This window comes from Callospermophilus lateralis, chromosome 10 (genome assembly GCF_048772815.1).
Source record: "Callospermophilus lateralis isolate mCalLat2 chromosome 10, mCalLat2.hap1, whole genome shotgun sequence".
NCBI classification, from domain to species: Eukaryota; Metazoa; Chordata; class Mammalia; order Rodentia; family Sciuridae; genus Callospermophilus; species Callospermophilus lateralis.
Genome location: NC_135314.1, coordinates 136783 through 160984, shown reverse-complemented (window position 1 = coordinate 160984; position 24202 = coordinate 136783). Strand labels below are relative to the sequence as shown.

Below are 24202 nucleotides of genomic sequence, written 5' to 3'. Positions count from 1 at the left end.
GGCCCCAGTCTCCAGCTGCCTGCCTCTGCTTATTCAGGCAGCTGGTCCTACGCTGGCCGTGCTGATTGGGGTGGGAGGGGGTTAAGAGGAAAGGCCTGGAGCAGCAACATTGTTCCCTCACACAAAGCACAGTGCCACCCGCCACCAAGCTGCTCACGAGGTTGGTGACAGTGGCCATGTCCACGGAGAGAAAGGGGGCTGGGTTCTGGGGACGTGGGAGGGAGACAAAAGCTTCCATGTGGTGAGGGTAGGGTTGATGCCAGGGGGCCACTGCTACTCTGCCCCAGAGGCCCAGGTGGCTCCTGGGGTCGCTCCTCCTGCTTCAGACAGAGCTCAGCCAACCATCTGGGTCAGCCTTAGTAAGAGCTGAGTCTCAGGGTGGTTGGAGGAGCAAAGGGACATGTGTATGTAACTCGCAGGTGTGCACCACAAGACATGACACACAGGCACACAGGTGTACACCACAAGACATGCATGCACATGTACCCAGGCACGCACCACAAGATGTGACACACACCCGTGTGTGTGTGCAACATAAGACATTCACACACACAGGCTTGCACCCTAAGACATGCACACACATGTACACAGGCGTGCACCACATGGCGTGTGAAAGGCCAAGGTTCGTCATTGGAGATTAAAATGCACACACACAGACAGCAGTGACAAAGATGAAGCACTTTACTGCAAGCTGGTGCAAGTTTATATAGAAAGTGAGAGTCAGTTATCTTAAACCAGGAAGCTCCCGGGGTCAATCATAGTAAAGGTCAGGTCATCACCTACGGTGCACACACGTCCGCCCTGCATAAGATTCATGGGGGGCACGAACTGTCCACGAGTTTGGAAGACGGGAGGTCCAATTAGAAGGTTTTCAAAACAACTTGTTATCTGCCCACTGGCAACTTGCCCGCCGCCATGTTGCATTAGGGGCTCCTTATCTGAAAGGCCCAGGGAGTTCTAGCCGCCCACTGGCAATTCACCGCCATGTTTGAAAGGCCCGGGGAGTTCTCAGGGAGACTCCCAACAGTGTGCACACACAAACACAGGTGTGCACCACACAGCATGCACACACATGCACAGGCCTGCACCACGTCCTGTGCACAAGCACACTTGCACCTAGCTGACGTGTGGAATCACTAGGATCATTAACATTACAAAGGTTACTATTCTGATTTTTCTTTCTGAAGAACCTGCACAGTCAGGCAGGAGGCAAAGGAAGGCAGGAACAGAAGGACAGGCATCTTTCTGAGCCAAATGCATTGGGGTCCAGAAGTGCAGGCCGAACCCCTTGGCTCACTTAGGTGCCTGGAGCCCAGGAGGCCCCCAATTTGGCAAATGGTGACAGAACACAGAACGTCCGTGTGTCAGGGGTATCACATTTTGTTTTTGTTCTATCACATCGAATCCCATGCTTCCACTTCATTCCAAAGCAGGTGTCCCTTCCAGAAGAGCCAGTCCCCACAGCACCTGGAGCAGAAAGCAGGGCTGTTGGCTCTAAGTCCCTGGCAATGAGGGACCCAGCCTCAAACCCTGTGCTTTTGTTTTTGTTTTTTACTTTCTCTGTGAGGACTAGAGGTGGGAGCACTGGGCACACACAGAGCCGCCTCTGTGGGTTTGTCCTCAGGACCCCACTGGCCACATGAGAGGAACCCCCAAGGGATCTGCAGGTGGTCTCTCAGACTCTGTGACATGGACCATGCTTCATGTAACTTTAAAGATTTTTGGAAACCTGTGGTAGAATCATGTCAGGTTTGAAGCAGAAAATGCACAGGGTGGTTCCTCTACTCAGTGGGACCCTTCTGCACAGGCCTCTCTGTCTTCATCCCTTTCCCAACGCCACACAGGGACTGCGGCTGACTCACCAGCTAGTGCCATCTATGCACCTGCATCACAGACACCTGTAGAGCTGAGTCCTCTCCAACAGAATGCCCAGGGTCAGGACCAGGCCTCCGTCCTGGGGAGCCTGCACCCTGACCGTGCATCAAACCTGGAAACCTGGTCCTCGAGCTCACCGCCACACACGGTGAAGTCATGTGGAACACATGCTACCTGGAGGTGGAGCGTTCCCATGGGTGAAGAGCACCTACTGGTTAGAACTGGAAGGTACTCAGATAAGATCATAGCAAGAACTGGGGGATTAAAATTTAAAGTAACCTCCGTAATAAAATTGAACAAGTTGGTAAAAACCTTGTAACCTGCATTAAGTTTATCTTTTAAAATATATCATCTGTTGTTAGGCTTCTAAATGTGTCTGTATACCAACTTAACCAGCACATGTTCTGAACAGGCTGGAATGGTTTTTTAGAACCTTTAGCAGGATTCTTGCAATGTGACCCAGAATCCAGCCCAATGGGAGCTCAGCTCAGTGCCTCCTGGCTGTAGACCGCCTGCTCCAGCTGGGGCCTGGGACAAGGACAGTGTTTTGGTGATCACAGCTTTAGAATAAACCTCAGGTGCCCAGGATGCCACAGCTTGCACCCTATGTGGAATCCGCTCTGAGGTGGGGCCTCCTGCTCACCCAATGCCTGTGGGCTGGCTCCGCCCCAGCCTGAGCTGGCCAGGGGGTGGCCTGCAGCCACAGGGCGAACCTACCCTGGAGCAGGGCCTTAGGTGACTCTTGCAGGGATGGAATTTGCAACTTGTGACAACACTCTACCTGCAGGCAACTCAGGTGTCCCATGTTGCTTCATTGGGCAGAGGCCCTGCCCCCTCCTTTGTGGCAGCAGTCTCAACCACTCCAGGTGCTCAGTGGCCCCAGGACTGCTTAGGGGGACAGAGTCGTAGGTCCTTGAGGCAGAGGGTCCCTGACAGTGGCTGGATATGCACAGTCTTGGGCTCAGCACCATTCTTGGGGACATTGCTTGGGTCAGAGATCCAGAGTGTCCCCAAAGCTACAAAGCACTTATATGACAAGTTACCCAGAAAGGGTCGTGGTTGGGTGAATCCCAACCAGGAGAAGCAGCTCAGCAGGTATTCTGAGGCTCAGCCAGTCTAGGAAACGGGCATTTGTCTAAGTATGGGGAAAGTGGCTCAGTGTCTCCATTACTTTGTGGTGTGTTACAGCCGAGATCTGAGTCTGGGCAGCCTTTGGTCAAGTCCACGCTCTGTAGCATGCAGAAATGCCTGCTCTTCAGAGAAGCGGAAGAGGGTTTTCTACGACATTTTGGCAATAGTTCTCTTTGTAAATCCAATGTTTTTTTTAATAAGTCATTTAGGAAAGATAGAAGTGATTTAAGGAACGCGGGTGCCATGGTTTGTCATGTTTTGGAAACTTACCCCAACCAGCAGTGCTGACCGTGGACCCAAGGACACGGCTCTGCCTGTGCAGTAACGAGCGCAGGTGCAGCTGGAGGGTCAGTGGCAGTGGGCGTGGGCGTGTTCATCTCTGGTTCCTTCTCCTGCATGTCAGTGCAGCAGTGACGCCCTGGCCAGAGGCAGCCCCGCCATCTCACCTGCCTCCAGAACCAAGGGCCAAATCAGCCTCCACTGCTTATAAATCACCCAGATTGTGTTCTGATAGAGCAGCCAGAAGTGCACTAGGACAGTGCACCTACATTTAATTCCTCAATTATTTTTCTAAGAGCATTTCTAAGAGCTAGTAGGAAGAGTTCTGCATGCATATTTGAATCACTGACTTTCTTCAACTGTAAACCCTGCACTTAAGAAGTTTTATGTTTCTACCCATGACTGCCAAAGGCAATTGAAGGACTTTGAGAAGCGGCCAGAACTCCATCACTAATGACCTCACATCCTCTGCGCCTCCCCTGCAGGGGAGACCTTCCTCACATGACCGAAGAGTCCAGTTGCTGCTATGGCAAGTACTGCAAAGTGTACAGCTGAAGAAACACCCTTCTTTGAGCCCAGGAGTTCTCCAGGTAAGGATTTGGGCCAGTGTCTTTCTCCACTGAGGTCACTTGTGGTATTCAGTTGGCTGGACTCCCCTGTCTGGTCCTTGGTGGGGAAGGCAGGTCCTCTGCAGGAGGACTTCTTTCCGGGGAGCTGCCTCAGAGGTCCTGCTGGCCCACTCATCATCTCCTGGTTACAGACAGGCCGTGAGGCCAACTGCAATGGAAAGGACAGGACTAGAAGCCACCTCTTGCTGGAGCGGTGCAACACACTGGGTGGGAGACCCTGTTGTGAAAATACAGTCTACTCTGTGGCCACACTCCACACACTTGCCCAAGACCCCGGAGCCTCGCCCCTTCAGCATGCCATTCCAGGACCCGTCAGGATCCTGCATGATGAAGCACTTTGCATAGTTCCTCAGGATTAGCGGCTCAGGGACATTTCCTTCTCAGCCCAAAGAGTTGGGACCTAGAGAGGCCAGGGCCCTGACTCCCCAGTGGTGGGACAGGGACCAGGTGCCACAGTAGACAGGCCCACCTGAAGGGGTACCGTGAAAGGCATGAAGTGTGCACTGTCCACAACAATCCTGAGATCCAGCCCAACGCAGGCACACACTGCTCCCCATGGCCCCCCTGGCTGCAATTCTGGCTTTGGGCCTTGACCCTGCCCGCTTTGAGTCAGAGGCTTCTATTGCATTACTTTGGGCTTGTTTAATCCACACTAGTGTCGACTCTGATGGTATCATTCTCCTGATAACTTGCAGCTTTCCATGAATGTTACGGATGTTCACCCAATTGGACAAATCCAATCGGGGGTGAGTACCAGGGACTGAACTCAGACGCACTCAACCACTGAGCCACATCTCCAGTCCTATTTTGTATTTTCTTTAGAGACAGAGTCTCACTGAGTTGCTTAGCACCTCACTTTTCCTAAGGCTGGTTTGAATTCACAATCCTCCTGCCTCAGCCTCCCGAGCTGCTGGGATCACAGGTGTGCACCACCGTGCCTGGCTCTGATTATCTTTAAAACAGGCTCTTTCCTATTTTGGGCTCCTTTTGAGACAGTGTTGTGAAGCAATGCTCTTAAGATTCTTGGAAGGGCTAATTAATGAGGGCCTGAGAAGACCTTCACAGAGGCCTTTGCTCACTGAAAGGAGCAATTCAAATCTGAACACAGGAGTTTTACAGCCCCAGCCTATTTTACAGACAGGTCTTCCTGACAGTGTCCTGGATTCCATCTTTGCCGTGAGCCCTTTTCTTTGAGAATCTTCTGCTGGGAGAACGTGGTTTCTGCAGTCCCAGAAGACTGGTTGCTGGACGAATAGGGTTTCCTAAGGTCGAAGACTGAGGTGGTTTCCTGGGGGTGGCTGGTTGTCAACCTCGAGAGTACCTAGGGGTCCTTGCCATGGGGTTGCTCCCCTCGTGGCTACTGGTTTTTATCAAAGCCGACAAGAGACTCACGTAACATGGACCCTGGGGCCGCTCTTGTCCCTACGCCCCCCAACCCCAGGCCTCTCCCTATCCCCAGCAGGAACCCCAGGCCGCTCTCTATCCCGATGCCCCCACCAGGACTCCCGGGGCCGCTGCCTATCCTTATCCCCAGCAGGACGCCACCCCGACCTCCCGGTGAGCCGACCTCGAGCTTAACTCGTGGGGCACAGCTGCCAAGCACGCCCGCTCGGAGCCTCGGACCCTGGGCGGGGCCTCCTTCACGGCTTCTGTGTACTGCGCTTGCGCGGGCCCTGGGCAGCCGTTCCGCTTCCGGGACTGCGAAACACCTACGGACTGCGCCTGCGCGGGAGGCTGGGACCTGGGCGGGTCCGGCTTTGGGGACGGCGCGCGCGCACTGCGTCTGCGCGAGTCGAGGGCGGCGGCCCAGGCTTCTGGTAGGGATCGTCTGCCCCTCTGCGGTGTAGGCGCAGAACTCAGCGGAGAAACGCGGCCGAGGTAGGTTTTCAGATGGGCAGCTCAGGCACCTGGATCGCAGGCACGGCAGGACCTAGTAGGTGAGCGATCCTCGTCGTGCGAGTACGTCGCTGGTGCACCGAGGCCGCCGCCCGCTTCCGGAACCCCGCGGTCTGCACCGTGCGCTGGCGGCTGACCGCTAGCTGGGGCCCGCCCCGCCCCCATTCAGCCACACCCCTTTCCACGTGCCCCACCTTCCAGGCCAGCGCCCCCAGACCACGCCCGCCCCGTGTCCCGCCTTTATGGTCCACGCCCATCTCCTAGTGCCACTTTTCTTTCCAATGGCTTGGCCTTTCTTCCCAATCCTTCGAGGGCCATGCCCCTTCGAGGGCCATGCCCCTCCAACGCCACACCCTCAGGGCCACACCCTTCTCAGTGCCACGCCCTCTGGGCATACCCACCTCAGTGCTATCGCACCTGACCAAAGTCTTCTCAATCCTCCCCACATCCCTATAGGGACACACCCACCCCAGTGCCTGGCCCTGAAGGCTCATCTTTCCTCCAGGGCCATGCCTACCCAGCACCAGGCCCTCCAGAGCCCCACCCTTTCAGTATCACGCCCTTCCCAGTACCACACCCTCCAAGGCATGCCCACCCAGCACCAGGCCCTCCAGGGCCACGCCCTTCCCGGCACCACACCCTCCAAGGCATGCCCACTCAGCACCAGGCCCTCCAGGGTCACGCCCTTCCCAGCACCACACCTTCCAATGCATGCCCACCCAGCACCAGGCCCTCCAGGGCCACGCCCTTCCCGGCACCACGCCCTCCAAGGCATGCCCACCCAGCACCAGGCCCTCCAGGGCCACGCCCTTCCCGGCACCACGCCCTCCAAGGCATGCCCACCTAGCACCAGGCCCTCCAGGGCCACGCCCTTCCCGGCACCACACCCTCCAAGGCATGCCCACTCAGCACCAGGCCCTCCAGGGCCACGCCCTTCCCGGCACCACGCCCTCCAAGGCATGCCCACCCAGCACCAGGCCCTCCAGGGCCACGCCCTTCCCGGCACCACGCCCTCCAAGGCATGCCCACCTAGCACCAGGCCCTCCAGGGCCACGCCCTTCCCGGCACCACGCCCTCCAAGGCATGCCCACCTAGCACCAGGCCCTCCCGGGCCACGCCCTTCTCGGCACCGCACCCTCCAAGGCATGCCCACTCAGCACCAGGCCCTCCCGGGCCACGCCCTTCTCGGCACCGCACCCTCCAAGGCATGCCCACTCAGCACCAGGCCCTCCCGGGCCACGCCCTTCTCGGCACCGCACCCTCCAAGGCATGCCCACCCAGCACCAGGCCCTCCAGGGCCACGCCCTTCCCGGCACCACGCCCTCCAAGGCATGCCCACCTAGCACCAGGCCCTCCAGGGCCACGCCCTTCCCGGCACCACACCCTCCAAGGCATGCCCACTCAGCACCAGGCCCTCCAGGGCCACGCCCTTCCCGGCACCACGCCCTCCAAGGCATGCCCACCCAGCACCAGGCCCTCCAGGGCCACGCCCTTCCCGGCACCACGCCCTCCAAGGCATGCCCACCTAGCACCAGGCCCTCCCGGGCCACGCCCTTCCCGGCACCACGCCCTCCAAGGCATGCCCACCCAGCACCAGGCCCTCCCGGGCCACGCCCTTCTCGGCACCGCACCCTCCAAGGCATGCCCACCCAGCACCAGGCCCTCCAGGGCCACGCCCTTCCCGGCACCACGCCCTCCAAGGCATGCCCACTCAGCACCAGGCCCTCCAGGGCCACGCCCTTCCCGGCACCACGCCCTCCAAGGCATGCCCACCTAGCACCAGGCCCTCCAGGGTCACGCCCTTCCCGGCACCACACCTTCCAAGGCATGCCCACCTAGCACCAGGCCCTCCAGGGTCACGCCCTTCCCGGCACCACACCTTCCAAGGCATGCCCACTCAGCCCCAGGCCCTCCAGGGTCACGCCCTTCCCGGCACCACACCCTCCAAGGCATGCCCACTCAGCACCAGGCCCTCCAGGGTCACGCCCTTCCCAGCACCACACCTTCCAATGCATGCCCACCCAGCACCAGGCCCTCCAGGGCCACGCTCTCTGAGGGCAGGTCATCCAGGCCACGCCTATTCTGGGCGCTCCGCCCTCCTCCACCCAAGTGTTTCTTCTCAACCCTCCTTCCTGGCAGCCCCCGCCTCCCAGCTTGGCCCAGGTTTTCCTCAGGAAACATGTAAATTAATGAGTGTTTGTAATTACAAATCTCACAAAAATAAGTTAAGTGAAGCTGCCTTTTAAACGAGTCAGTCCTTGGGGCGTGGGCCATGCTGGCAGGTGCAGGGACCCCCCGGAAGCCAGTGGCCTCGGTCAGTGAAGCGCAGGTACTGACAGGTTCCCAAAAGGTAGTCCCTGGCAGCCCTGTGAGAACTCGCGCTCTGGAGTGCCCCGTGTCCGGCTTTAGCCGTCTCTGAGGGGTTGTCATGGATCCTTTTCTGTGCCCGCTTCACCTGCGCATGCCGTACTTTCTCTTTGGAGTACCTTGTTGTGGGCCATGCCGCTAACAGGCTCTTGTGTTTCTTTATTTAAAAGTAGGAGTGCAGGGACCATGAAGTGAGAAGCAGCAGTTATGCGGCTGAGCCTAGGAGAGCTATGGCAACCCCAGGCGACTGCCCGAGGCGTGAATCGGAGGTAACTTCTGTTCTGATTGGTGGGAGTGTGTTTGTGACCAGAGTGCACACTGTTGAGGACCCGACCAGGCTCTGTGTGAGAGCCCACCTTGTCCCTTGAAGGTCCAGACAGGAAATGCAGGGCTGGTAAGCCCACAGACCATCTTCTAGGGAGACACTTAGGATGCCCCAAGATCACAGTCACCCAGGTCCCTGGCCGGTGCCCCAGATGGCTCTGGGCTGCTCATGCAGTGCCAGGCCTAGGCCCTGGCTCCATGCATTGGAGAGGACTCCGTTGGCCTGGGGTTCATGTAGACTTCATTCAAGTTAGTGGTGAGACATGTCACCTTAAATGTTAAGGAATGTTGACTATTTGTTACTTTCAAGCAACCAAGTAGATACTCTAATAGACAGTGCTTTAAACAATCAAACATTTCCATGTTTGATGTCAATGTAGCATTTTTCTTTAATTCTAATGACCTACCTTTTCCCTCATTGTTCTACTTTCATTGGCCTTCTATATATAGAGATTTCATGTAGAATTGGCATATTTGATTGATCTTATTTCTTTTAAATGATCATCAAATGTTTTAATTCCATGAACATCCTATTTTTCTTTTTGGGAATTTTAATATTGGGACATTTAGAGAATGATCCTCAAACAAGAACACATTTATGTAGAATTGAAAGTTCAATGTTTTGCTACATTAATATTTGCCTCAGAACTCACACACATAAAGTAACAACCCCAGAGTTAAAGGCCCCTTTCCCAGACCAGTCCTTGCCCTCTTCCTCTTTCTTGGAGGTGAATTATGACTTGATGTCGTGCTTTGCACCACTTCTTACTGTATGCCTTGGAGACATTTGAACAGTGCATGCTATTTGTGTGCTTTATAAAGTTTAAATGAGAGGTGTCCATTCTGTGTCCCTGTCGCTGAGGTAGCACCACTGTGGAGGACTCGTCCCGTGGATGGTGTGCGGCTGGCTCAGTCCTGCGGCCTAGGCCTCACCTGAAGCATCGTGTGCACAGGTGTCTGTGGGGTGGAGGGTGTGCACCTGTGGTGTCTGCTGCCCTCCTTACGAGCTTCCAGTTTTCTTCACATCACAGTGATGTGGGGAGTTCCTGGCTCTGCCCCTGTGCTCCCTGCCAGGCAGCTGTGGTCGGTGGGGATCAGTCTAGGCTTTCCAGGGCCCATAGCATCAGCCTCTTGAAAACAAAGCCAGTTAGCTCTTCTTTGTGTCCACTATTCTATCGGTCACTGAAGGAGACGTGTTGAAGGAGGGCGCCACCATGGCTGAAAACGTGTCTGTTTCTCCTATTGGTTGTGCCACTCTGTCCCTGTACTGGATCCCTGTTGTTGGATATGTGGCATTAGGATACATTAGGTGGCCTTTGATTTTTCTGATGAAATCTCTTTTCACTGTTGCTGAATACCTAGGCCCCATGATGCTTTCCCTCTGTTGGTGTGGCTGGACGGCATTCCTGCAAGGGTGGCCTGTGGGGTGTGTGTGTGCCTCTGCAGACCTAACTCCTCAGTGGTCTTAGGTCCTCCCTGGAAAAGAGCTGTTCAGGCCTTTTTTTCCTGTTAGACAGTTTCCGCCCTTTAACTGCAGCAATGTCTTTGACATTTAGTGTAATGACTGATGGGATCCAGCCTAACATCTTTCTGTTTGTTTCTTAGTTATCACATTCCTTCTTGGTACAGTTTTGCAGTCCTGCTCCCTCTTGGACCAGGACTTTGACATTTCCTCCTATTTCCCTTAGTGGCCCGTCACCTGTACCTTTCCTATTGTTTAATGGCTTCCCAGGAATTGGTGACATGGAATCCTGTAACTGTTCTCATCTTTCCCACTTCGCAGGAGAGAATCTCAGAGTCCCATTCCCACCCGCACATTTGTGTCCTGTTGTGGAGACCTGTGTCACTTCTGCCTGTCCTCAGGCCTAGCACAGATGCCTGCCTGGTGCAGCTGAGCCTTTCCTGTAGTGAGGATGGGTCTCTTAATTCCCCAGAGGTACTTCTTGGAGGCCTTCATTTTGTACTCCTCTGTGCCCAGGGAAGCTCACTCCCTGTTTCTGTGGTTAGTAGTGTGGCTTGTTGTGTTGGATCATGTCGGTGAGCCTGCGCGTGAACACAGCACAGGGCTTTGACTGCAGCCTGGAAGGGTGAGGACAGTGTGCACTGGGGTGTGCTGGGGAGGTGGTGGGGAGGAGCAGGGCCGAATGGAGCCCCACAGAAGGTGGTGGCACTGCAGAGGAACCAGAGGCTGCAAGTGGGCAGTGGGCAGAAGGAGAGTAGGCTGGGTGCCTGGAAGTCATGCTTGACCGTGCTGCCAGGGCCAGTGGAAGGAGCACGGTGTGTTCAGCTATGTGGGGGCCAGTCCTGTGATCCTGCAACCTGGGAAGCTGAGGCGTAGGACGCAAGTCCCAGGCTGGCCTGGGCGCCCAGGCAAGTCTCAAAGTACAAGCAGAAGGGGCTGGGGGTGCAGCTCAGTGAGTGTCCCTGGGATCCCCAGGATTGAAAAACAATGTCTTACCCATAAAATTGAGATATGGGTGGTCAGTATCCGTTGTTGGGAAAGATGTAGGAAAATAGGTAGTTCACACTCACCTGGACTAGACCCACTCCCTGGGCAGTGGGAGGGGAGGCATTTGGTGGTGAATCACAAGTCAGGCGTGTACGGTCCTGCCCTAAGTTTCACACTCAGGAGTTGCCCAGAGGAGGTGACCAGCCACATGCAAAATGGTTTGTTCAAGAAAGTTCACCTTGATGATTCACAATAGAAAAAGCTGAAAACAGTCCAAATGTCCTAAAACTAGGAGACTGCTTATATCAGGAGAGTTCGTAGACAGGAACACTACACAGGTGTGAAAAATGAGAAACATTCAGAATCAGGAAGTGAGAAGCAGGTCATGGTGCCAGCATCTGGTCTGTGGGTGTGCTTTCATGCATTTTCCCAAGCTCAGAGGATAAGTGCACTGTGTTAACCCAGGTCTCTGGTACAAGAATAAGGCTCCTGGGCATTTTAATTTTCTTCTGTGTTTTGCACATTTCCTAAGTGAGCTGAACTCTTGATTCCTTAGAGAGGAGTGTACACTGGCAGCACTACTCCCTGGGCCAGGACCTGAGGCTTGAGGCCCCATAGCGTGTCTTCCAGGCACGTTGACTTGGAAGTGGCACGGCGGCAGAGGCAGGGGCCCCCAGGTCTTAGCTGCTGTCTCCCAGCTGGGCCACAGGGCTCTGCTGATGCAGACAGTTTATGTTGGCTTGCTAGCACCTTCTGTGGGCCCCCAGCCCCGTCCTCAGGTCCAGACGCCCCCAGAGCCAACACCCATGGGCATGGTTTCTTCCCGAGTTGGGCATCACTTTCAGGAGCGTTGTTGCCAAGCTAAGGGTCAGTGCCTCCTTTCTCGCTTCTTCCTTGACATACTTCTCAGGATGCACAGCGTCTGTTAGATTAAAGGTGGAGCTACGCTGGAGGCCCTCATTCTGCCAGTTGACGACCCAAATAATTTGCATACTATCATACTTGTAATGTGAGTCTTTGAAAACATCGCGGTCACCTAGTCGAGAAAGAAGGAGAGGAAGGAGCAGGGCGCACTGTTTGCTTGTGTCTCCTTGCCTGTGCAGGAGGAAGAAGCCCTGGAGTGTGGGCAGGCGCAGCTCCTGCAGGAGGGCCCGCAGCCAGAGGAGTTCGTGGCTATTGCCGACTATGCTGCCACCGATGCCACCCAGGTAGCCTCTCGCAGACCAAGCGCTTGGACCGCATGTGTAGTGTTCAGTGGCAAAGCTAGGCATAATTCTGTAAAGTTGTACCAGGTGTTCAGAGCCCTACGAGGTCTTGAACAACCTCATAAATAGGCCCAGCACTGGGAGGAGGGCTCAGGACAGGGCGCGGCCCAATGGAAGGAGCCACTGCAGTTCCGCTTGAAACCCTCCCCAGACCCACCTGGTGAAATGACAGAAGGGTTGTCGGGAGGGAGAGTGTGTGAACGCAGTTCCTCTTTCCCATCAGGAGTCTCGAGAGGGAGCCTCTAGTAGCCAGCTGTCGGGTGACTCTGTGTGAAGGGGCTCTGGAGAAATAACTGTGTTGAAGCATTTGGAAATGCAGGGTGCTCTACCACTGGGCTGCGACCCCAGCTCTTTTCTCAGTGAGCTGCCTAGGCTGTCCTGGAACCTGCATCCTCCTGCCTCAGCCTCCCCAGCTGCTGGGATCACAGGAGAAAGCTATTTTATTAACACCACCAACACACGTATAAATGCATAGAGAAAAATGTAATAATAAAATTACTAAATTTATTGTATGAAATTAATATAAAATGTGATGAAATTTCGGTTGGAATCACAATGGGGCATGGCTCTTTTTTATCAGATAAATAATTTTTTATTTTTGGGGAGGGTCCTAGGGTTTGAACCCAAGGATGCTATATTGCTGAGCGCCATCCCCAGCCCTTTTTATTTTTTGAGACAGGGTCTCGCTGAGTTGCCCAGGCTGTCCTAGAACTTGCATCCTCCTGCCTCAGCCTCCCCGTTGCTGCGGTCACAGGATGGCCACCCTTGCTTCCTTTTGAAAGTACCAGTTAGCTTGTCCTTCAGCGCCACAGAGTCTCCTGACCTGCTGCCACCTGCAGACCCTCTGCACTTGGGTGTGCTCAGCAGGAAGGTTTGTCCCCGGTCACTGTGGACACTTGTGTTCTCTGTTGACTTTTAACTTGTCTGTTTTGGGTCTTTGCAGCTCAGTTTTTTAAGAGGAGAAAAAATTCTTATCCTGAGACAAACCACGGCCGACTGGTGGTGGGGCCAGCGCGCGGGCTGCTGCGGGTACATCCCTGCAAACCACGTGGGCAGACAGGTGGCGGAGTACGACCCCGAGGACACGTGGCAGGACGAGGAGTACTTCGGCAGCTATGGGACCTTGGTAGGCGGCTCCCAGCCTGCAGCCGGCCTCTGCCCCTGTGGCGAGGCAGCCAGGCCCAGCCTCCCCACACACTGAGCAATTTCACAGGACGCCACACAGCACGGTCTTGTCTTTTGGGTTAAACACTGTGACAAACGTGGAAACCATTCTTAGTGCAGAGGCCCTACAGGACCGGGCAGCTGTGCGCCTGCGCGCTGAGCACCGCGGCCCCCCCCCCCCCCAGGCGGCTGCTCGGGGTCCCTGCAGATCCCAGGCCGCAGGCGTGGGCCCTGGACACAGGAGGCTTAGTGTAGGGCGCTTCAAGGGTCCCTTTGTGGAGCTTTTGCGGGTCCCTTTTTCTGCAGTTCCCAGCCCCTCCCCAGTCACCTCTGTCCTGGCTTTGGCGCCTCCCTGGGAGCCTGCGCTGGGGACCAGACCGTGTCTTCCGCCCCCAACCCCGGCGCCCAGTGGCTCTGCTGACTGTGCTCAGTCGGGAGCAGTGACAGCTCTCTGGTGCCCAGTCCCTCCCTGTTGTGTAAGGCTCCCAGAGCACAGTCGGACTTGTTCCTGGACTGTCCGAAGGTGGGGGTGCCCCAGCGAGGGCTCGTGGCTCCTCCACGGGCGCTGTGTCCAAGTTGAGGTGTTGGAACCTCGGATCCTTCTGTGACTGCCTGTTTCTGGCATTTCTACTGGGTTTGCCCAGTGTATTTGAAGCTCTGTTTTTAGGTACAAAAAATATTTGAAAAATATTGTGATTTTGATGAACCCATCCTGGGTTATGCACTGGTCCTTCTCGCTCCTGGGGACAGTTCTGCTCTGTGGTCTGTGCAGCCCCTCAGCTCTCCGGTTGTGCTGGCCCAGCTTTTTTCCTGTGCTTTACTCTAATCCCCTGTCTTTGCAGAATGGGGTCGTTGTAGGCAGCATAATGGGGCTTTGGCCTTCTGTCCACACTACTGAGCCCCTTCACCTGCCTCCTGGGCTTCATTCTGTGGCAGTGTCTTTGTGAACAGTGGTGAGGCCCTGCAGGCCCTGTCCAGGCCTCCGGTTTGTCCTCATCTACTACCTGGCTGCTGCTTCTGTTCTGATCTGCAGCCAAGGGTACTGGGTGGGTGCAGCCTTACCGGCAGCCGGGCTCTGCATGATGCCCTCAGGACATGACCAGGGCTGGTGGGGTTGTCATCTCCCCCAGAGCTATAGTTTTGGCCTTTCCCAAGCAATGAAGGAGCAAACTTAAATGTGAAGAGGATGTGGGGGCCCTGCTGCCTCCCCTGGCACCCCCTGTGGTGCATCCACTCCTCTCTGGATGGACCTGGCAGGGACTCAGTCTTGGGAGAGGGGCGATGGCCAACAGCTCCTCCATCCTGGCTGGTCTACACCTTTGCTTGCTGAGCTCCTGGGGAGTGCACTGAGTTGGAAGGATCCTGGAAACTCCCTCTTGGCATATCTTGTCTGACTTTTAAGCCTACCTGTTGCTCCTATTTTCAGGGGTGGGTTGGGTTGCAGCCCTGACCCACCTCAGACCAGACCTCGGTGCTGTGCCAGGCCCTCGCACTGAGTCTCAGTGTCTTCTCTAGAAACTTCACTTGGAGATGTTGGCAGACCAGCCGCGGACAACCAAGTACCACAGCGTTATCCTGCAGAACAAGGAGTCCCTGAAGGACAAGGTCATCCTGGACGTTGGCTGTGGCACCGGGATCATCAGCCTCTTCTGTGCACACCACGCTCGGCCCAAGGCAGTGAGCATGCTAGCTGGCCAGGCAGCCAGCGCGGACTTGGCTTTCAGGATGGCCAGGGGTCCATCCTGAGAGGCTGGTGTGGGGAGGAAGGTAGCTGTTCAGCTGTGAGGTGCTTTCCTGGTCACAGACAGCTTGGAGTGCAGTGGACAAGATGGAAGTGACCAGCCCCTCGTGAGGCCAGAGGTGTTTTCTCGTGTTACTTTAGTTAAATATGCACAGGAGTTGGTCCCGCTATTTCCGGGCCCCAGCACAGAGCTCCTGTGGAACCAGGCCCTCCCTGCACTTTGCCTCCTTGTGTGTGGGAGGGACGGCCCCCAGCAGGAGGGTGGGTGCTAGTTGACAGGGTTGCAGTGCAGTGGCCTCCTGTGCCCCGGATGCCAGGCCAACAGGCGGCACTTGCATCAGACCCTCTACAATCTGACTGTCCCTCAGGCTGCATGGTGCCCGTGAACTCACCGTCCTCACTGTCTGTTGGGGACTATGCTTGCTGAGCTGTGGTCCCTGACCCAGGCAACTACAGGTTCTCTCTGCCTGTGGCCTGGGTAGGCATGCTGTGCAGGAGACGCAGGAGGGGTGGGAGTGATCTGCACCTTCTTCTGCCACCCAGGGCACTGCCCTCTGCTGCTGCTCCTGGGGCTGGTTGTGTCTCTGGGCCACCCAGCATATGGGCACGTGTGCTGATGGTGTCTTTGCCTGCAGGTGTACGCCGTGGAGGCCAGCGAGATGGCACAGCACACAGGCCAGCTGGTCCTGCAGAACGGCTTTGCCGACACCATCACTGTGTTCCAGCAGAAGGTGGAGGATGTGGTGCTGCCCGAGAAGGTGGACGTGCTGGTGTCCGAGTGGATGGGCACCTGCCTGCTGGTAAGGGCCGGATGTATGTCAGGCTGGGGCCATCACAGGGATTTTGATTTCCCCATGGTGAGGCATCTTGTGTGTACACCAGCTCAGGGTTGTGACTTGTTGACTGATGATGGGAGATTTGGATTGATCAAGTGTGCCTTGCTCATGGTGGCTCATTGCACTCTTGGCCTGCGGAGGTCCAGTGCCTGGCAGAAGTGGTCTCCCTAGTTATAGTGACCCATCTCCTGTCTCCTCTCACTTGTGGCCAGACCTGACAGCCAGTCAGTGTCAGTGAGACTGCAGGCGCCTGTGGGTGGAAGGGGGCCGTTTCTGGCCACTGGTCAGTGTACGTGCCCAGTCCTTTGTTACCATGCTGCCAGCTCAGAGGAGAGGGACAGGCAGGTGGATCAGGCCTGTCATGCCCAACCCTCCTTCTGGTCTTGGCACCAGGGGACTCGGGCGTTGTGGTGAGATGTCAGTCAGCAGTTTAGTCTGCATCAAAATCCAAAACAACTGCACCAGGTAAAGGAAGTGACATGTGATGGACATTCCCCGAGGGCCTTGTGGGTGGTGGCTATGTGTGCTGCCTGGGGAGACGAGAGCAAGGATGCTGGGCTTTGGCCCTGCAGAGGTCTCATTGTGAATGCTGTGGATTTGGAAGGTGATGCACAGCAGAGAGGTGCTGTGCCAACCCAGGCGTGCAGTCACCTTTGCTGAGAATGCTGGTGCTGCCCAGAGGAGGTGCCCTATGCACTGCTGGCTATGGGTGGACTGACGACAGGGACTGGATAGGTGGACACTTAGCCCTGTGCTGCTGAGAGAGGAAGCCCAGTTGCCAGAGTCCTTGGCTTTGAGGCTAGGAGGATATGGGTTCAGGGGGTGGGGGGAGCTGCCATCTGCCACAGACATCAGGGAGGTGACGCCAGGCCCGGCTTGGGTGCTCTGATCTAGAAGGCTTGGTGCAGCCTCCAGGGCTCAAGGAGGCTGGTGTGTTGGGAGCCTGGTGTGTGGCTATAGGTGGGGTCCAGTGCAGCAATCAGGGCCTGGGGGTAACTAGGTCCAACAGAGTGGTAGGGACCCAGAGGTAGATGCATCCAGTGCAGTGGCTGAGGCCTGGGCGTAGCTGGATCCAGTGCAGCCACTGGGGCCTGGGGTTAGCTGGGTCCAGCAGAGTGATAGGGGCCTGGGGTCAGCTGGGTCCAGTGCAGCTGCTGGGACCTAGGGTTACCTGGGTCCAGCAGAGTGGTAGGGGTCTGGGGTAGCTGAGTCCATCAGAGTGGTAGGGGTCTGGGGTAGCTGGGTCCAGCAGAGTGGTAGGAGTCTGGGGTAGCTGAGTCCAGCAGAGTGGTAGGGGTCTGGGGTAGCTGGGTCCAGCAGAGTGGTAGGGGTCTGGGGTAGCTGAGTCCAGTGCAGCAGCTGGGGCCTAGGGTTAGCTGGGTCCAGCAGAGTGGTAGGGGTCTGGGGTTAGCTGGGTCCAGAACAGTAGGGGCCTAGGTGTAGCTGGGTCCAGTGCAGTGTCTGGGGCCTGGGGTTAGCTGGATCCAGCAGAGCAGTAAGGGCCAGCAGAGCAGTAGGGGCCTGGGGATAGTTGGGTCCAGGGCAGCGGCTGAGGCCTGGGTGTAGCTGGGTCCAGCAGAGTAGTAAGGGCCTGGGGGTAGCTGGGTCCAGCAGAGCAGTAGGGGCCTGGGGGTAGCTGGGTCCAGCAGAGCAGTAGGGGCCTGGGGGTAACTGGGTCCAGGGCAGTGGCTGAGGCCTGGAGTTAGCTGGGTAAGGGCCTGAGGTTAGCTGGATCCAGCAGAGCAGTAAGGGCCTTGGGGTAGCTGGGTCCAGAAGAGCAGTAAGGGCCTTGGGGTAGCTGGGTCCAGCAGAGCAGTAGGGGCCTGGGGGTTAGCTGGATCCAGCAGAGCAGTAAGGGCCTTGGGGTAGCTGGGTCCAGCAGAGTAGTAAGGGCCTGGGGTTAGCTGGGTCTAGCAGAGTAGCAGGGGCCTGGGGGTAGCTGGGTCCAGCAGAGTGATAGGGGACTAGAAGTAGCTGGGTCCAGTGCAGTGGCAGGTTCCCCAGCAGAGTGGTAGGGGCCTGGAGATAGCTGGGTCCAGTGCAGTGGTTAAGGTCTAGGGTCTAGGGTTATAGTCAGAGTCTAGGGTTAGCTGGGTCCAGCACAGCACTCAGGGCCTGGGGGTAGGTCGAGGTCTGGGGCTATGTTGGGGTCTAGGGCTAGGTCGGTGTCTGTGGGATCTTGGGGTTATTGGAGATCTGGGGGTTCTTTTGTGGGGAAGTGGGGGTCCAGAGGTAGTTTGAGGCCTGGGGTTTTCTTGAGGTCTAGGGGTAGGTCAGTTTCTATGGGGCAGTTGGTGTCTGGGGCTGGCATGGTGGCTGTGAGGGGCTCTGCCCATGGCTGAGGGATGGTGGGGCAGGGTCCCTTGGGGCAGCTTGTGGCTGCTGGTGGCAGCTTGGGGCCTGGAGGTTTGCTGCTGGTGTAGCCTGCACACAGCCTGTGACCCCCGAGGTGCAGGTGTGCAGGGCACCCTCTGTTTCCCTGCGGGTTTGCTGGCCTGGCCCTCGTGGTCTTGAGACTAAAACTGGAACTCCCAGATGGGCTTCGGCTTTCTGACCCCACCCTGACCTTCGGGCAGTTTGAGTTCATGATCGAGTCCATCCTGTATGCCCGGGATGCCTGGCTGAAGGAGGATGGGGTCATCTGGCCGACCACGGCGGCGCTGCACCTGGTGCCCTGCAGTGCTGACAGGGACTACCACAGCAAGGTGCTCTTCTGGGACAACGCCTACGAGTTCAACCTCAGCGCACTCAAGTAGGTGTGAGGCCACCGCCTGGAGGGAAGGGCCGGGCAGAGGGGGAGGCGGGAGGCTCCCTGGGGTCCTGCCATCCTGGGGGCACAGTGGTTCTTCTCTTGGAGCACTACCCTGTACCGGGGAGCTGTCTGAGGCTCCTCGCCATCTCCTGCCTGCCCTGGCCCTGCCTGCCCTCCTCCCAGTCAGCCCCATGGGACACTCCCTGCTTCTGAGCAGGTATGGGGAGAGCCCCACCCTGGACAGGACATGCAAAGGCCAGCTGCAGTCACCACTTGCCTAAGAACTTTTTGTATGGCTTTTAAAGATAAAAAATTAAATGCCTTCAATCTAAGGTCTCCCGTTCAATGGGAAGTCACGTGGGTGCTGCTGTGTGGGCCTCCACCTCCTCTGGGAGTGTGGTGCAGGCTGGAGCAGCTGCCCGGGGTGTGGGGCCCTGGCCCGGGTCTGCCTCTGGCTGAGCGTGCTCAGTGGCAGCACAAGTACTGCTCCTGAGATCCTGCTGCATTGGCTGCTCCAGTTCTGCTGTGGGTCCCCTGTCAGGAGCAGCTGGCAGCAGGAGTGTCTTTGCAGGGTGGTAGGAGATAAAATAGGGCCAAGGGTAAAGAACACCCAGCAGCCTGGATCCCGGGTCACCTGGTGAATGCTGGCATCGGTGTGCTTAGCCTCCTGCACATGGCACTAGAGGGAACCCAGTATTGACTGGCTCAGATAAGGCCGGGCAAGGCCATCAGGCCCAGGGTGGGACCCCAGGCCAGGCTCCCAAGTCGAGCCCTTGGGTGTGGGGGCTGCCCGAGGCTGAGCTGGTGGCAGGCAGTGAGCATGTGGGTGCTGCAGGGGACACTCAGCTCTGCTGCAGGTGTTACAAAGCCTAGGTCTCTGGTGACCTGGAGCCTGAACTGACCTTCTCCAGATCTTTAGCAATCAAGGAGTTTTTTTCGAAGCCCAAGTATAATCACATCTTGAAGCCAGAAGATTGTCTGTCTGAACCGTGCACCATATTGCAGCTGGACATGAGGACCGTGCAAGTCTCTGACCTGGAGGTGAGTGCAGGTGGAACTGCTTCCTCTGGCCTCAGGCATCTGCCCTGTTGCCTTCACAGACCAGCCAGTGCAGGGGCACCTGCGGCTGATTGTCATACAAAGACCTGGGTTTATACACATGTGCTGTTGCTTTTTTCCTTTTTTATGGTCTGTTTTGATTTTGTCCTTTTTTTTCCCCCTGGGGACTGAGAATTGAACCCAGGTGCTCAACACTGAGCCACATCCCCAACACTTTTAATTTTTTTATTTTGAGACAGGGTCTCCCTAAGTTGCTTAGGCTGGCCTCAAATTTGAGATCCTCCTGCCTTAGCCTCCTAGTCAACATGCCTGGCTCATGTTCTAAAATTGTTAAGTCTCATTAGTGTCTCCAGTTATTTTTAGATTTGTGTTTAGAATTCTTGGCATTTTCAAAATTATGTTCTATTTCATTTATCATGGAACAATATTTGAACTAAATATTCTTCGAAAAGTTTTTAGCTACCATTTGGCTAAACTCCTGACATCTTTTCATGGTGACTGCATGGTCTTAGTTGGGCCTGGCTGGTCCGCAGATTGCCAGGGCCAGTCAGTGATGCGCCTAACCTGGGGCAGTACCTGCAGGAGCAGACAGGGTAGTGGGACTCAAGCTGCTTGAGGCCATCTGCAGTGGCCCCTGGGGTTAGCCCTGGGGTTAGGGATGGGGTTAGGCCTATGGTCAGGCTCAGAATTAGGACTCAGGTTAAATTTAGGCTTAGGGCTTTGGCCAGGGCTAGGCACATGACTGAACTTAGGGTTAGAGTTGGACTGAGGGATACTTTCTGGTTTGGGAATAGTATCAAGGTTATCCTTGGGGTTTTGGCTGTGGCTAGGCCTTGTTAGGTTGGGGTTGGTGGTTGGTGACCCCCCTGCTGGGAAACCTACCACCCACCTGCCATCCTTTGTTTGGGTGCAGACCATGCGTGGTGAGTTGCGCTTTGAAATCCAGAAAGCCGGCACCCTTCATGGCTTCACCGCCTGGTTCAGTGTGCACTTCCAGAGCCTGCAGGAGGGCCAGCCCCAGCAGGTGCTCAGCACAGGCCCGCTGCACCCGTGAGTGCCCCAGGGCCCCTGGTGGGGAAGGGATGGGGCCAGAGAGAATCGGGCGGCTGGTGTGTCTGGTCTGTGGAGTTGGACAGGGTCATGGGGAGTGGGACGTAGAATGGGTGGGCGTAGGCGGTTCCCTGTGCCTGTGCGATGGCCTTCCCTTCCTTCGGCCTCCTTCCTGCCTCTCCACTCTAGGAGCAGACTCAGGCTTCCCAGGAGAGTCCTGCAGAGCTGGGCAGGCTGCCCTGCCTCCCACTGCCGTGGCTCTGTGTTGGGTGCAGATCCTCCTAGAGCTCTGTGGTCGGCTGCTCCCTTGAGTCCTGTCCCCGAGGGCACTGTCATTTTCAGTTGCCAGAGCATGGACATAGGTGCCATGTGGCCAAGGGAAGAGAGGAGGAACGGTGGCCCAGTCCAGGCTCAGGCACAAAGGGCTGCAGATGCTTCCTGTGCCCCTGGGAGAAGTCCCTCCCGCAGTCTTGCTCACACTCATTGCACCTCTTGGAAATGACCACTGTGACCTGGTGGGTCAGTGTGTAGACTGGGCATCAGAAGCCTGGGGCTGTGTGCTGACAGGCTGTCCTCTGGGCAGTCCCAGAGTCTGTAGCTCCCCACCCCATGGGCTGCCCAGTGACCTGCACAGCCTCCAGAACACACTCCCCCGCTGCCTCTGTTGGGGTTTGATCCCGTGCACCCTGCCTGATCTCTGATCTCGGCACTGGGCAGTCTACTCCTACACTGCCCTGGTCCATGAAGCTGGGTCACTGCAGGTCACTCCAGGGCCAGCTGTCGGCCTGTGACCCATGCCCTGTCTTACAGCACCACACACTGGAAGCAGACCTTGTTCATGATGGACGACCCAGTCCCGGTCCACTCGGGAGACATGGTCACTGGGTCCATTGTACTGCAAAGAAATCCGGTGTGGAGGAGGCACATGTCCGTCACTCTCAGCTGGGCCGTGGCTTCCAGAGAAGACCCCACATCTCAGAGAGTAAGAGCCTGGTGCGAGGAGGCGTCCTGTGGTGGGGTCAGCAGCCTGCGTGGCCTGCCTGGTCCCGCAGCCTCTCCCTGAGCCTCAGAGGAAGCGGGTGCTCTCACTGGCATCTCTCCTGTGGGGCAGCAAGTGGAAGGTTCAGGGGGCGGTCATCTCCCCAGGCGAGGCAGCCAGGGCAGGGTGCCAGTCTGCCCAATGCAGAGGAGCCCGGTAGGTGGCTCTGGGAGCTGTCCTGCTGCTCAGCGCCCTGGTTTCTGGTGTGCCGCTGTGCGGTGCCCTGGAGGTACCAGGTGCTGCCAGAGCTGGGTACAGAGGCTGCAGGAAGGCAGAGCTCTTTGGACTTAGGGTTAATGTGGGAGAGAAAGACGATCTCGTGGTTTTTCTTGACTTTTCTGTCCCTGTTTGGTACGTTTTGGGCACTTTGTGTTCAGATGGTCTTGGTTTACAGAAGCAGCCTCTTGGAGCCAGTCACAGAGGTGACGCACGGTTGGGCTTTGTTTCTCAGGTTGGGGAGAAGGTCTTTCCCATCTGGAGATGACGGTGGACGATCGGCAGTGGGGCCCCAGGAGGGGCCAGGACGCACCTGCCCCAGTGCCGTGAAGTCCCCGCACATGGCTCTGCTAGACCCCTCCTGGCACTGCAGGTGACGCCAGGGCCCTTCACTGCAATCGCATGGGCTTGTCCCATAGCTACCCTCCCAGTACCCCCTAGAGTAGGTGTGTCTCCAGGTGTTTGCCCCGTGGTGCCCAGTGCCGCCCTGGGTGGCAGCTGTGCTCCCAGCTAGGTGTAGTTCCAGACTCCTCGGTCGCACGCATGCCAGCCCATGTACCCTGTGACCGTGACATTCACCGTGGGTGTCGGGGTACCTGCAGTCCCCACTGAGTCACTGCACTTGCAGATGGGGTGTGGCCCTCAGTGGGCCTGGGGATGGACACTGCATGGGACCTAGTGTGTAGGTGTCTTCCAGTGAGTTCTGTGTGGACATGGTACCTGCTCAATAAATATTTTTTAATGAACAATGTTGTGTGTCCTGTTTCCATGTGGATGGCACTGTCACCAGCCTGGATGCAGGGCCCCCAGATAGGGAGGGCCCACTGTTCACCCTGATCCTCTGTGCTTTGCTTGGTGACCTTTACTCAGTACAAGGAAACTGGGAGCTGGGGAGCCCGTCACCACCTTCGTGATCCTCTCCCACCATGCTGCCTGGCACTTCCGACAGGCGGGTGGCACCTGGACCAGCCTGCACTGTGTTCTGGGTGTGAGGGTACCTGTGGGCTGGTCTCAGCCCTGTCGCAAGCGCTGGGCCTCTGAATGATGCACTGCTAGATCCCGCAGGGGATTTGGGTGTCTCCAGTATTTTTAGACCCAGCAGTGGACTTCTATGTGGGGAGCCACAATGAATGACCACAACTTCCAGTCCTGATGCCTCATATTCTGGACTTTTATGGGGCTTACAGCAGGAAGGGAAGGGCTTGGGACAGGAAAAGGTGTCTCTAGGGTCCCTTGCCTGCCGCAGTCTGGGCACAATTCAGGAGCCACTTGTCAAAAGAAACGAACTTTATTTTTAGAACCACACACGCCAAACAAAACAGCTCTTCAGGAAAAACCCTCAGAGCCCAACTGCCACCACCGGCTTCCCACAAGTCTCTCCACCTCCCACAATCCTCCTGCTCTTGAGGCCGATTGGCTGGGTCACGTGGGCGGAGCCAAAAAAGTCCCCCAATGAGCAGCTCCGTGGTCTGAAAGGGCAGGGAAACAGCCCAATGAGCATCACCGCAGAGGAACCAATCAGCTAGATGTTGCTGGGGCCGCTGTGAGCCAATCATCAGCTGGCAGTCTGAAAGTTTGCTGGGGCCCCTTAGGCTGTGGCTCTCAACACTTGCCCCCTTGGAGTTGGTCAGGGGAGTTGGCTGAACTCCAGGATTGGCCAGGGGGTCCTGCTGATTGACAGGCGTTAGTCAGGAGATCTGGCTGATTGACAGGCGTTTCCGCCATCTGATTGATGTTCAAAGCAGCGCGGGCTGCTTTGTTCTAAGTTGCCACTAAGTCGCCACCAAGTCGCTGCCACTGACCTAACAGTATGTATAAATATTATATTAGTATTAAAGGCCACAGGCAGATATTATATTAGTTTTAGGTGCTATTTTATGGATATCATGTTAGTACTAAGGGTACTAGGCAAGTATTATATTAGTTTAGATGCTATAATATGAATTTTGTATTAATATCATGCCCCACAAGGAAAGTATTTTGTTAGTTTTAGGTCTATAGTATAGATAAAATATTAATAGTAAATTCTATATTTCAGCTAGTATATCAGTTTTAAATGCCATAAATATGGATATTATATTAGCTATCAAGTTCACAGAGGAGCTATTATTTTTGGGTTTTTGGGTTTGT

The 24202-nt window shown here is 56.3% G+C and overlaps 1 protein-coding gene across 2 annotated transcripts; it reads left to right on the top strand.

Moving 5' to 3' along the window:
• Positions 1 to 5681: 5681 nt before the first annotated feature.
• Prmt2 (protein arginine methyltransferase 2) lies at positions 5682 to 22821 on the top strand. Of its 2 annotated transcripts, none has more exons than XM_076867807.1 (11): positions 5682 to 5792; positions 8348 to 8446; positions 12054 to 12158; positions 13159 to 13341; positions 14895 to 15056; positions 15756 to 15920; positions 18533 to 18708; positions 19620 to 19749; positions 20681 to 20817; positions 21628 to 21799; positions 22308 to 22821. In XM_076867807.1, the coding sequence occupies exons 2-11, from the start codon at positions 8408 to 8410 to the stop codon at positions 22338 to 22340; spliced, it is 1302 nt and encodes a 433-aa protein (XP_076723922.1). In that variant the 5' UTR covers positions 5682 to 5792; positions 8348 to 8407; the 3' UTR covers positions 22341 to 22821. The 2 variants fall into 2 exon arrangements, with proteins under 2 accessions (XP_076723922.1, XP_076723921.1); XM_076867806.1 differs by having other exon boundaries at positions 5683 to 5792; positions 8351 to 8446.
• The last annotated feature ends 1381 nt before the right edge of the window (positions 22822 to 24202 follow it).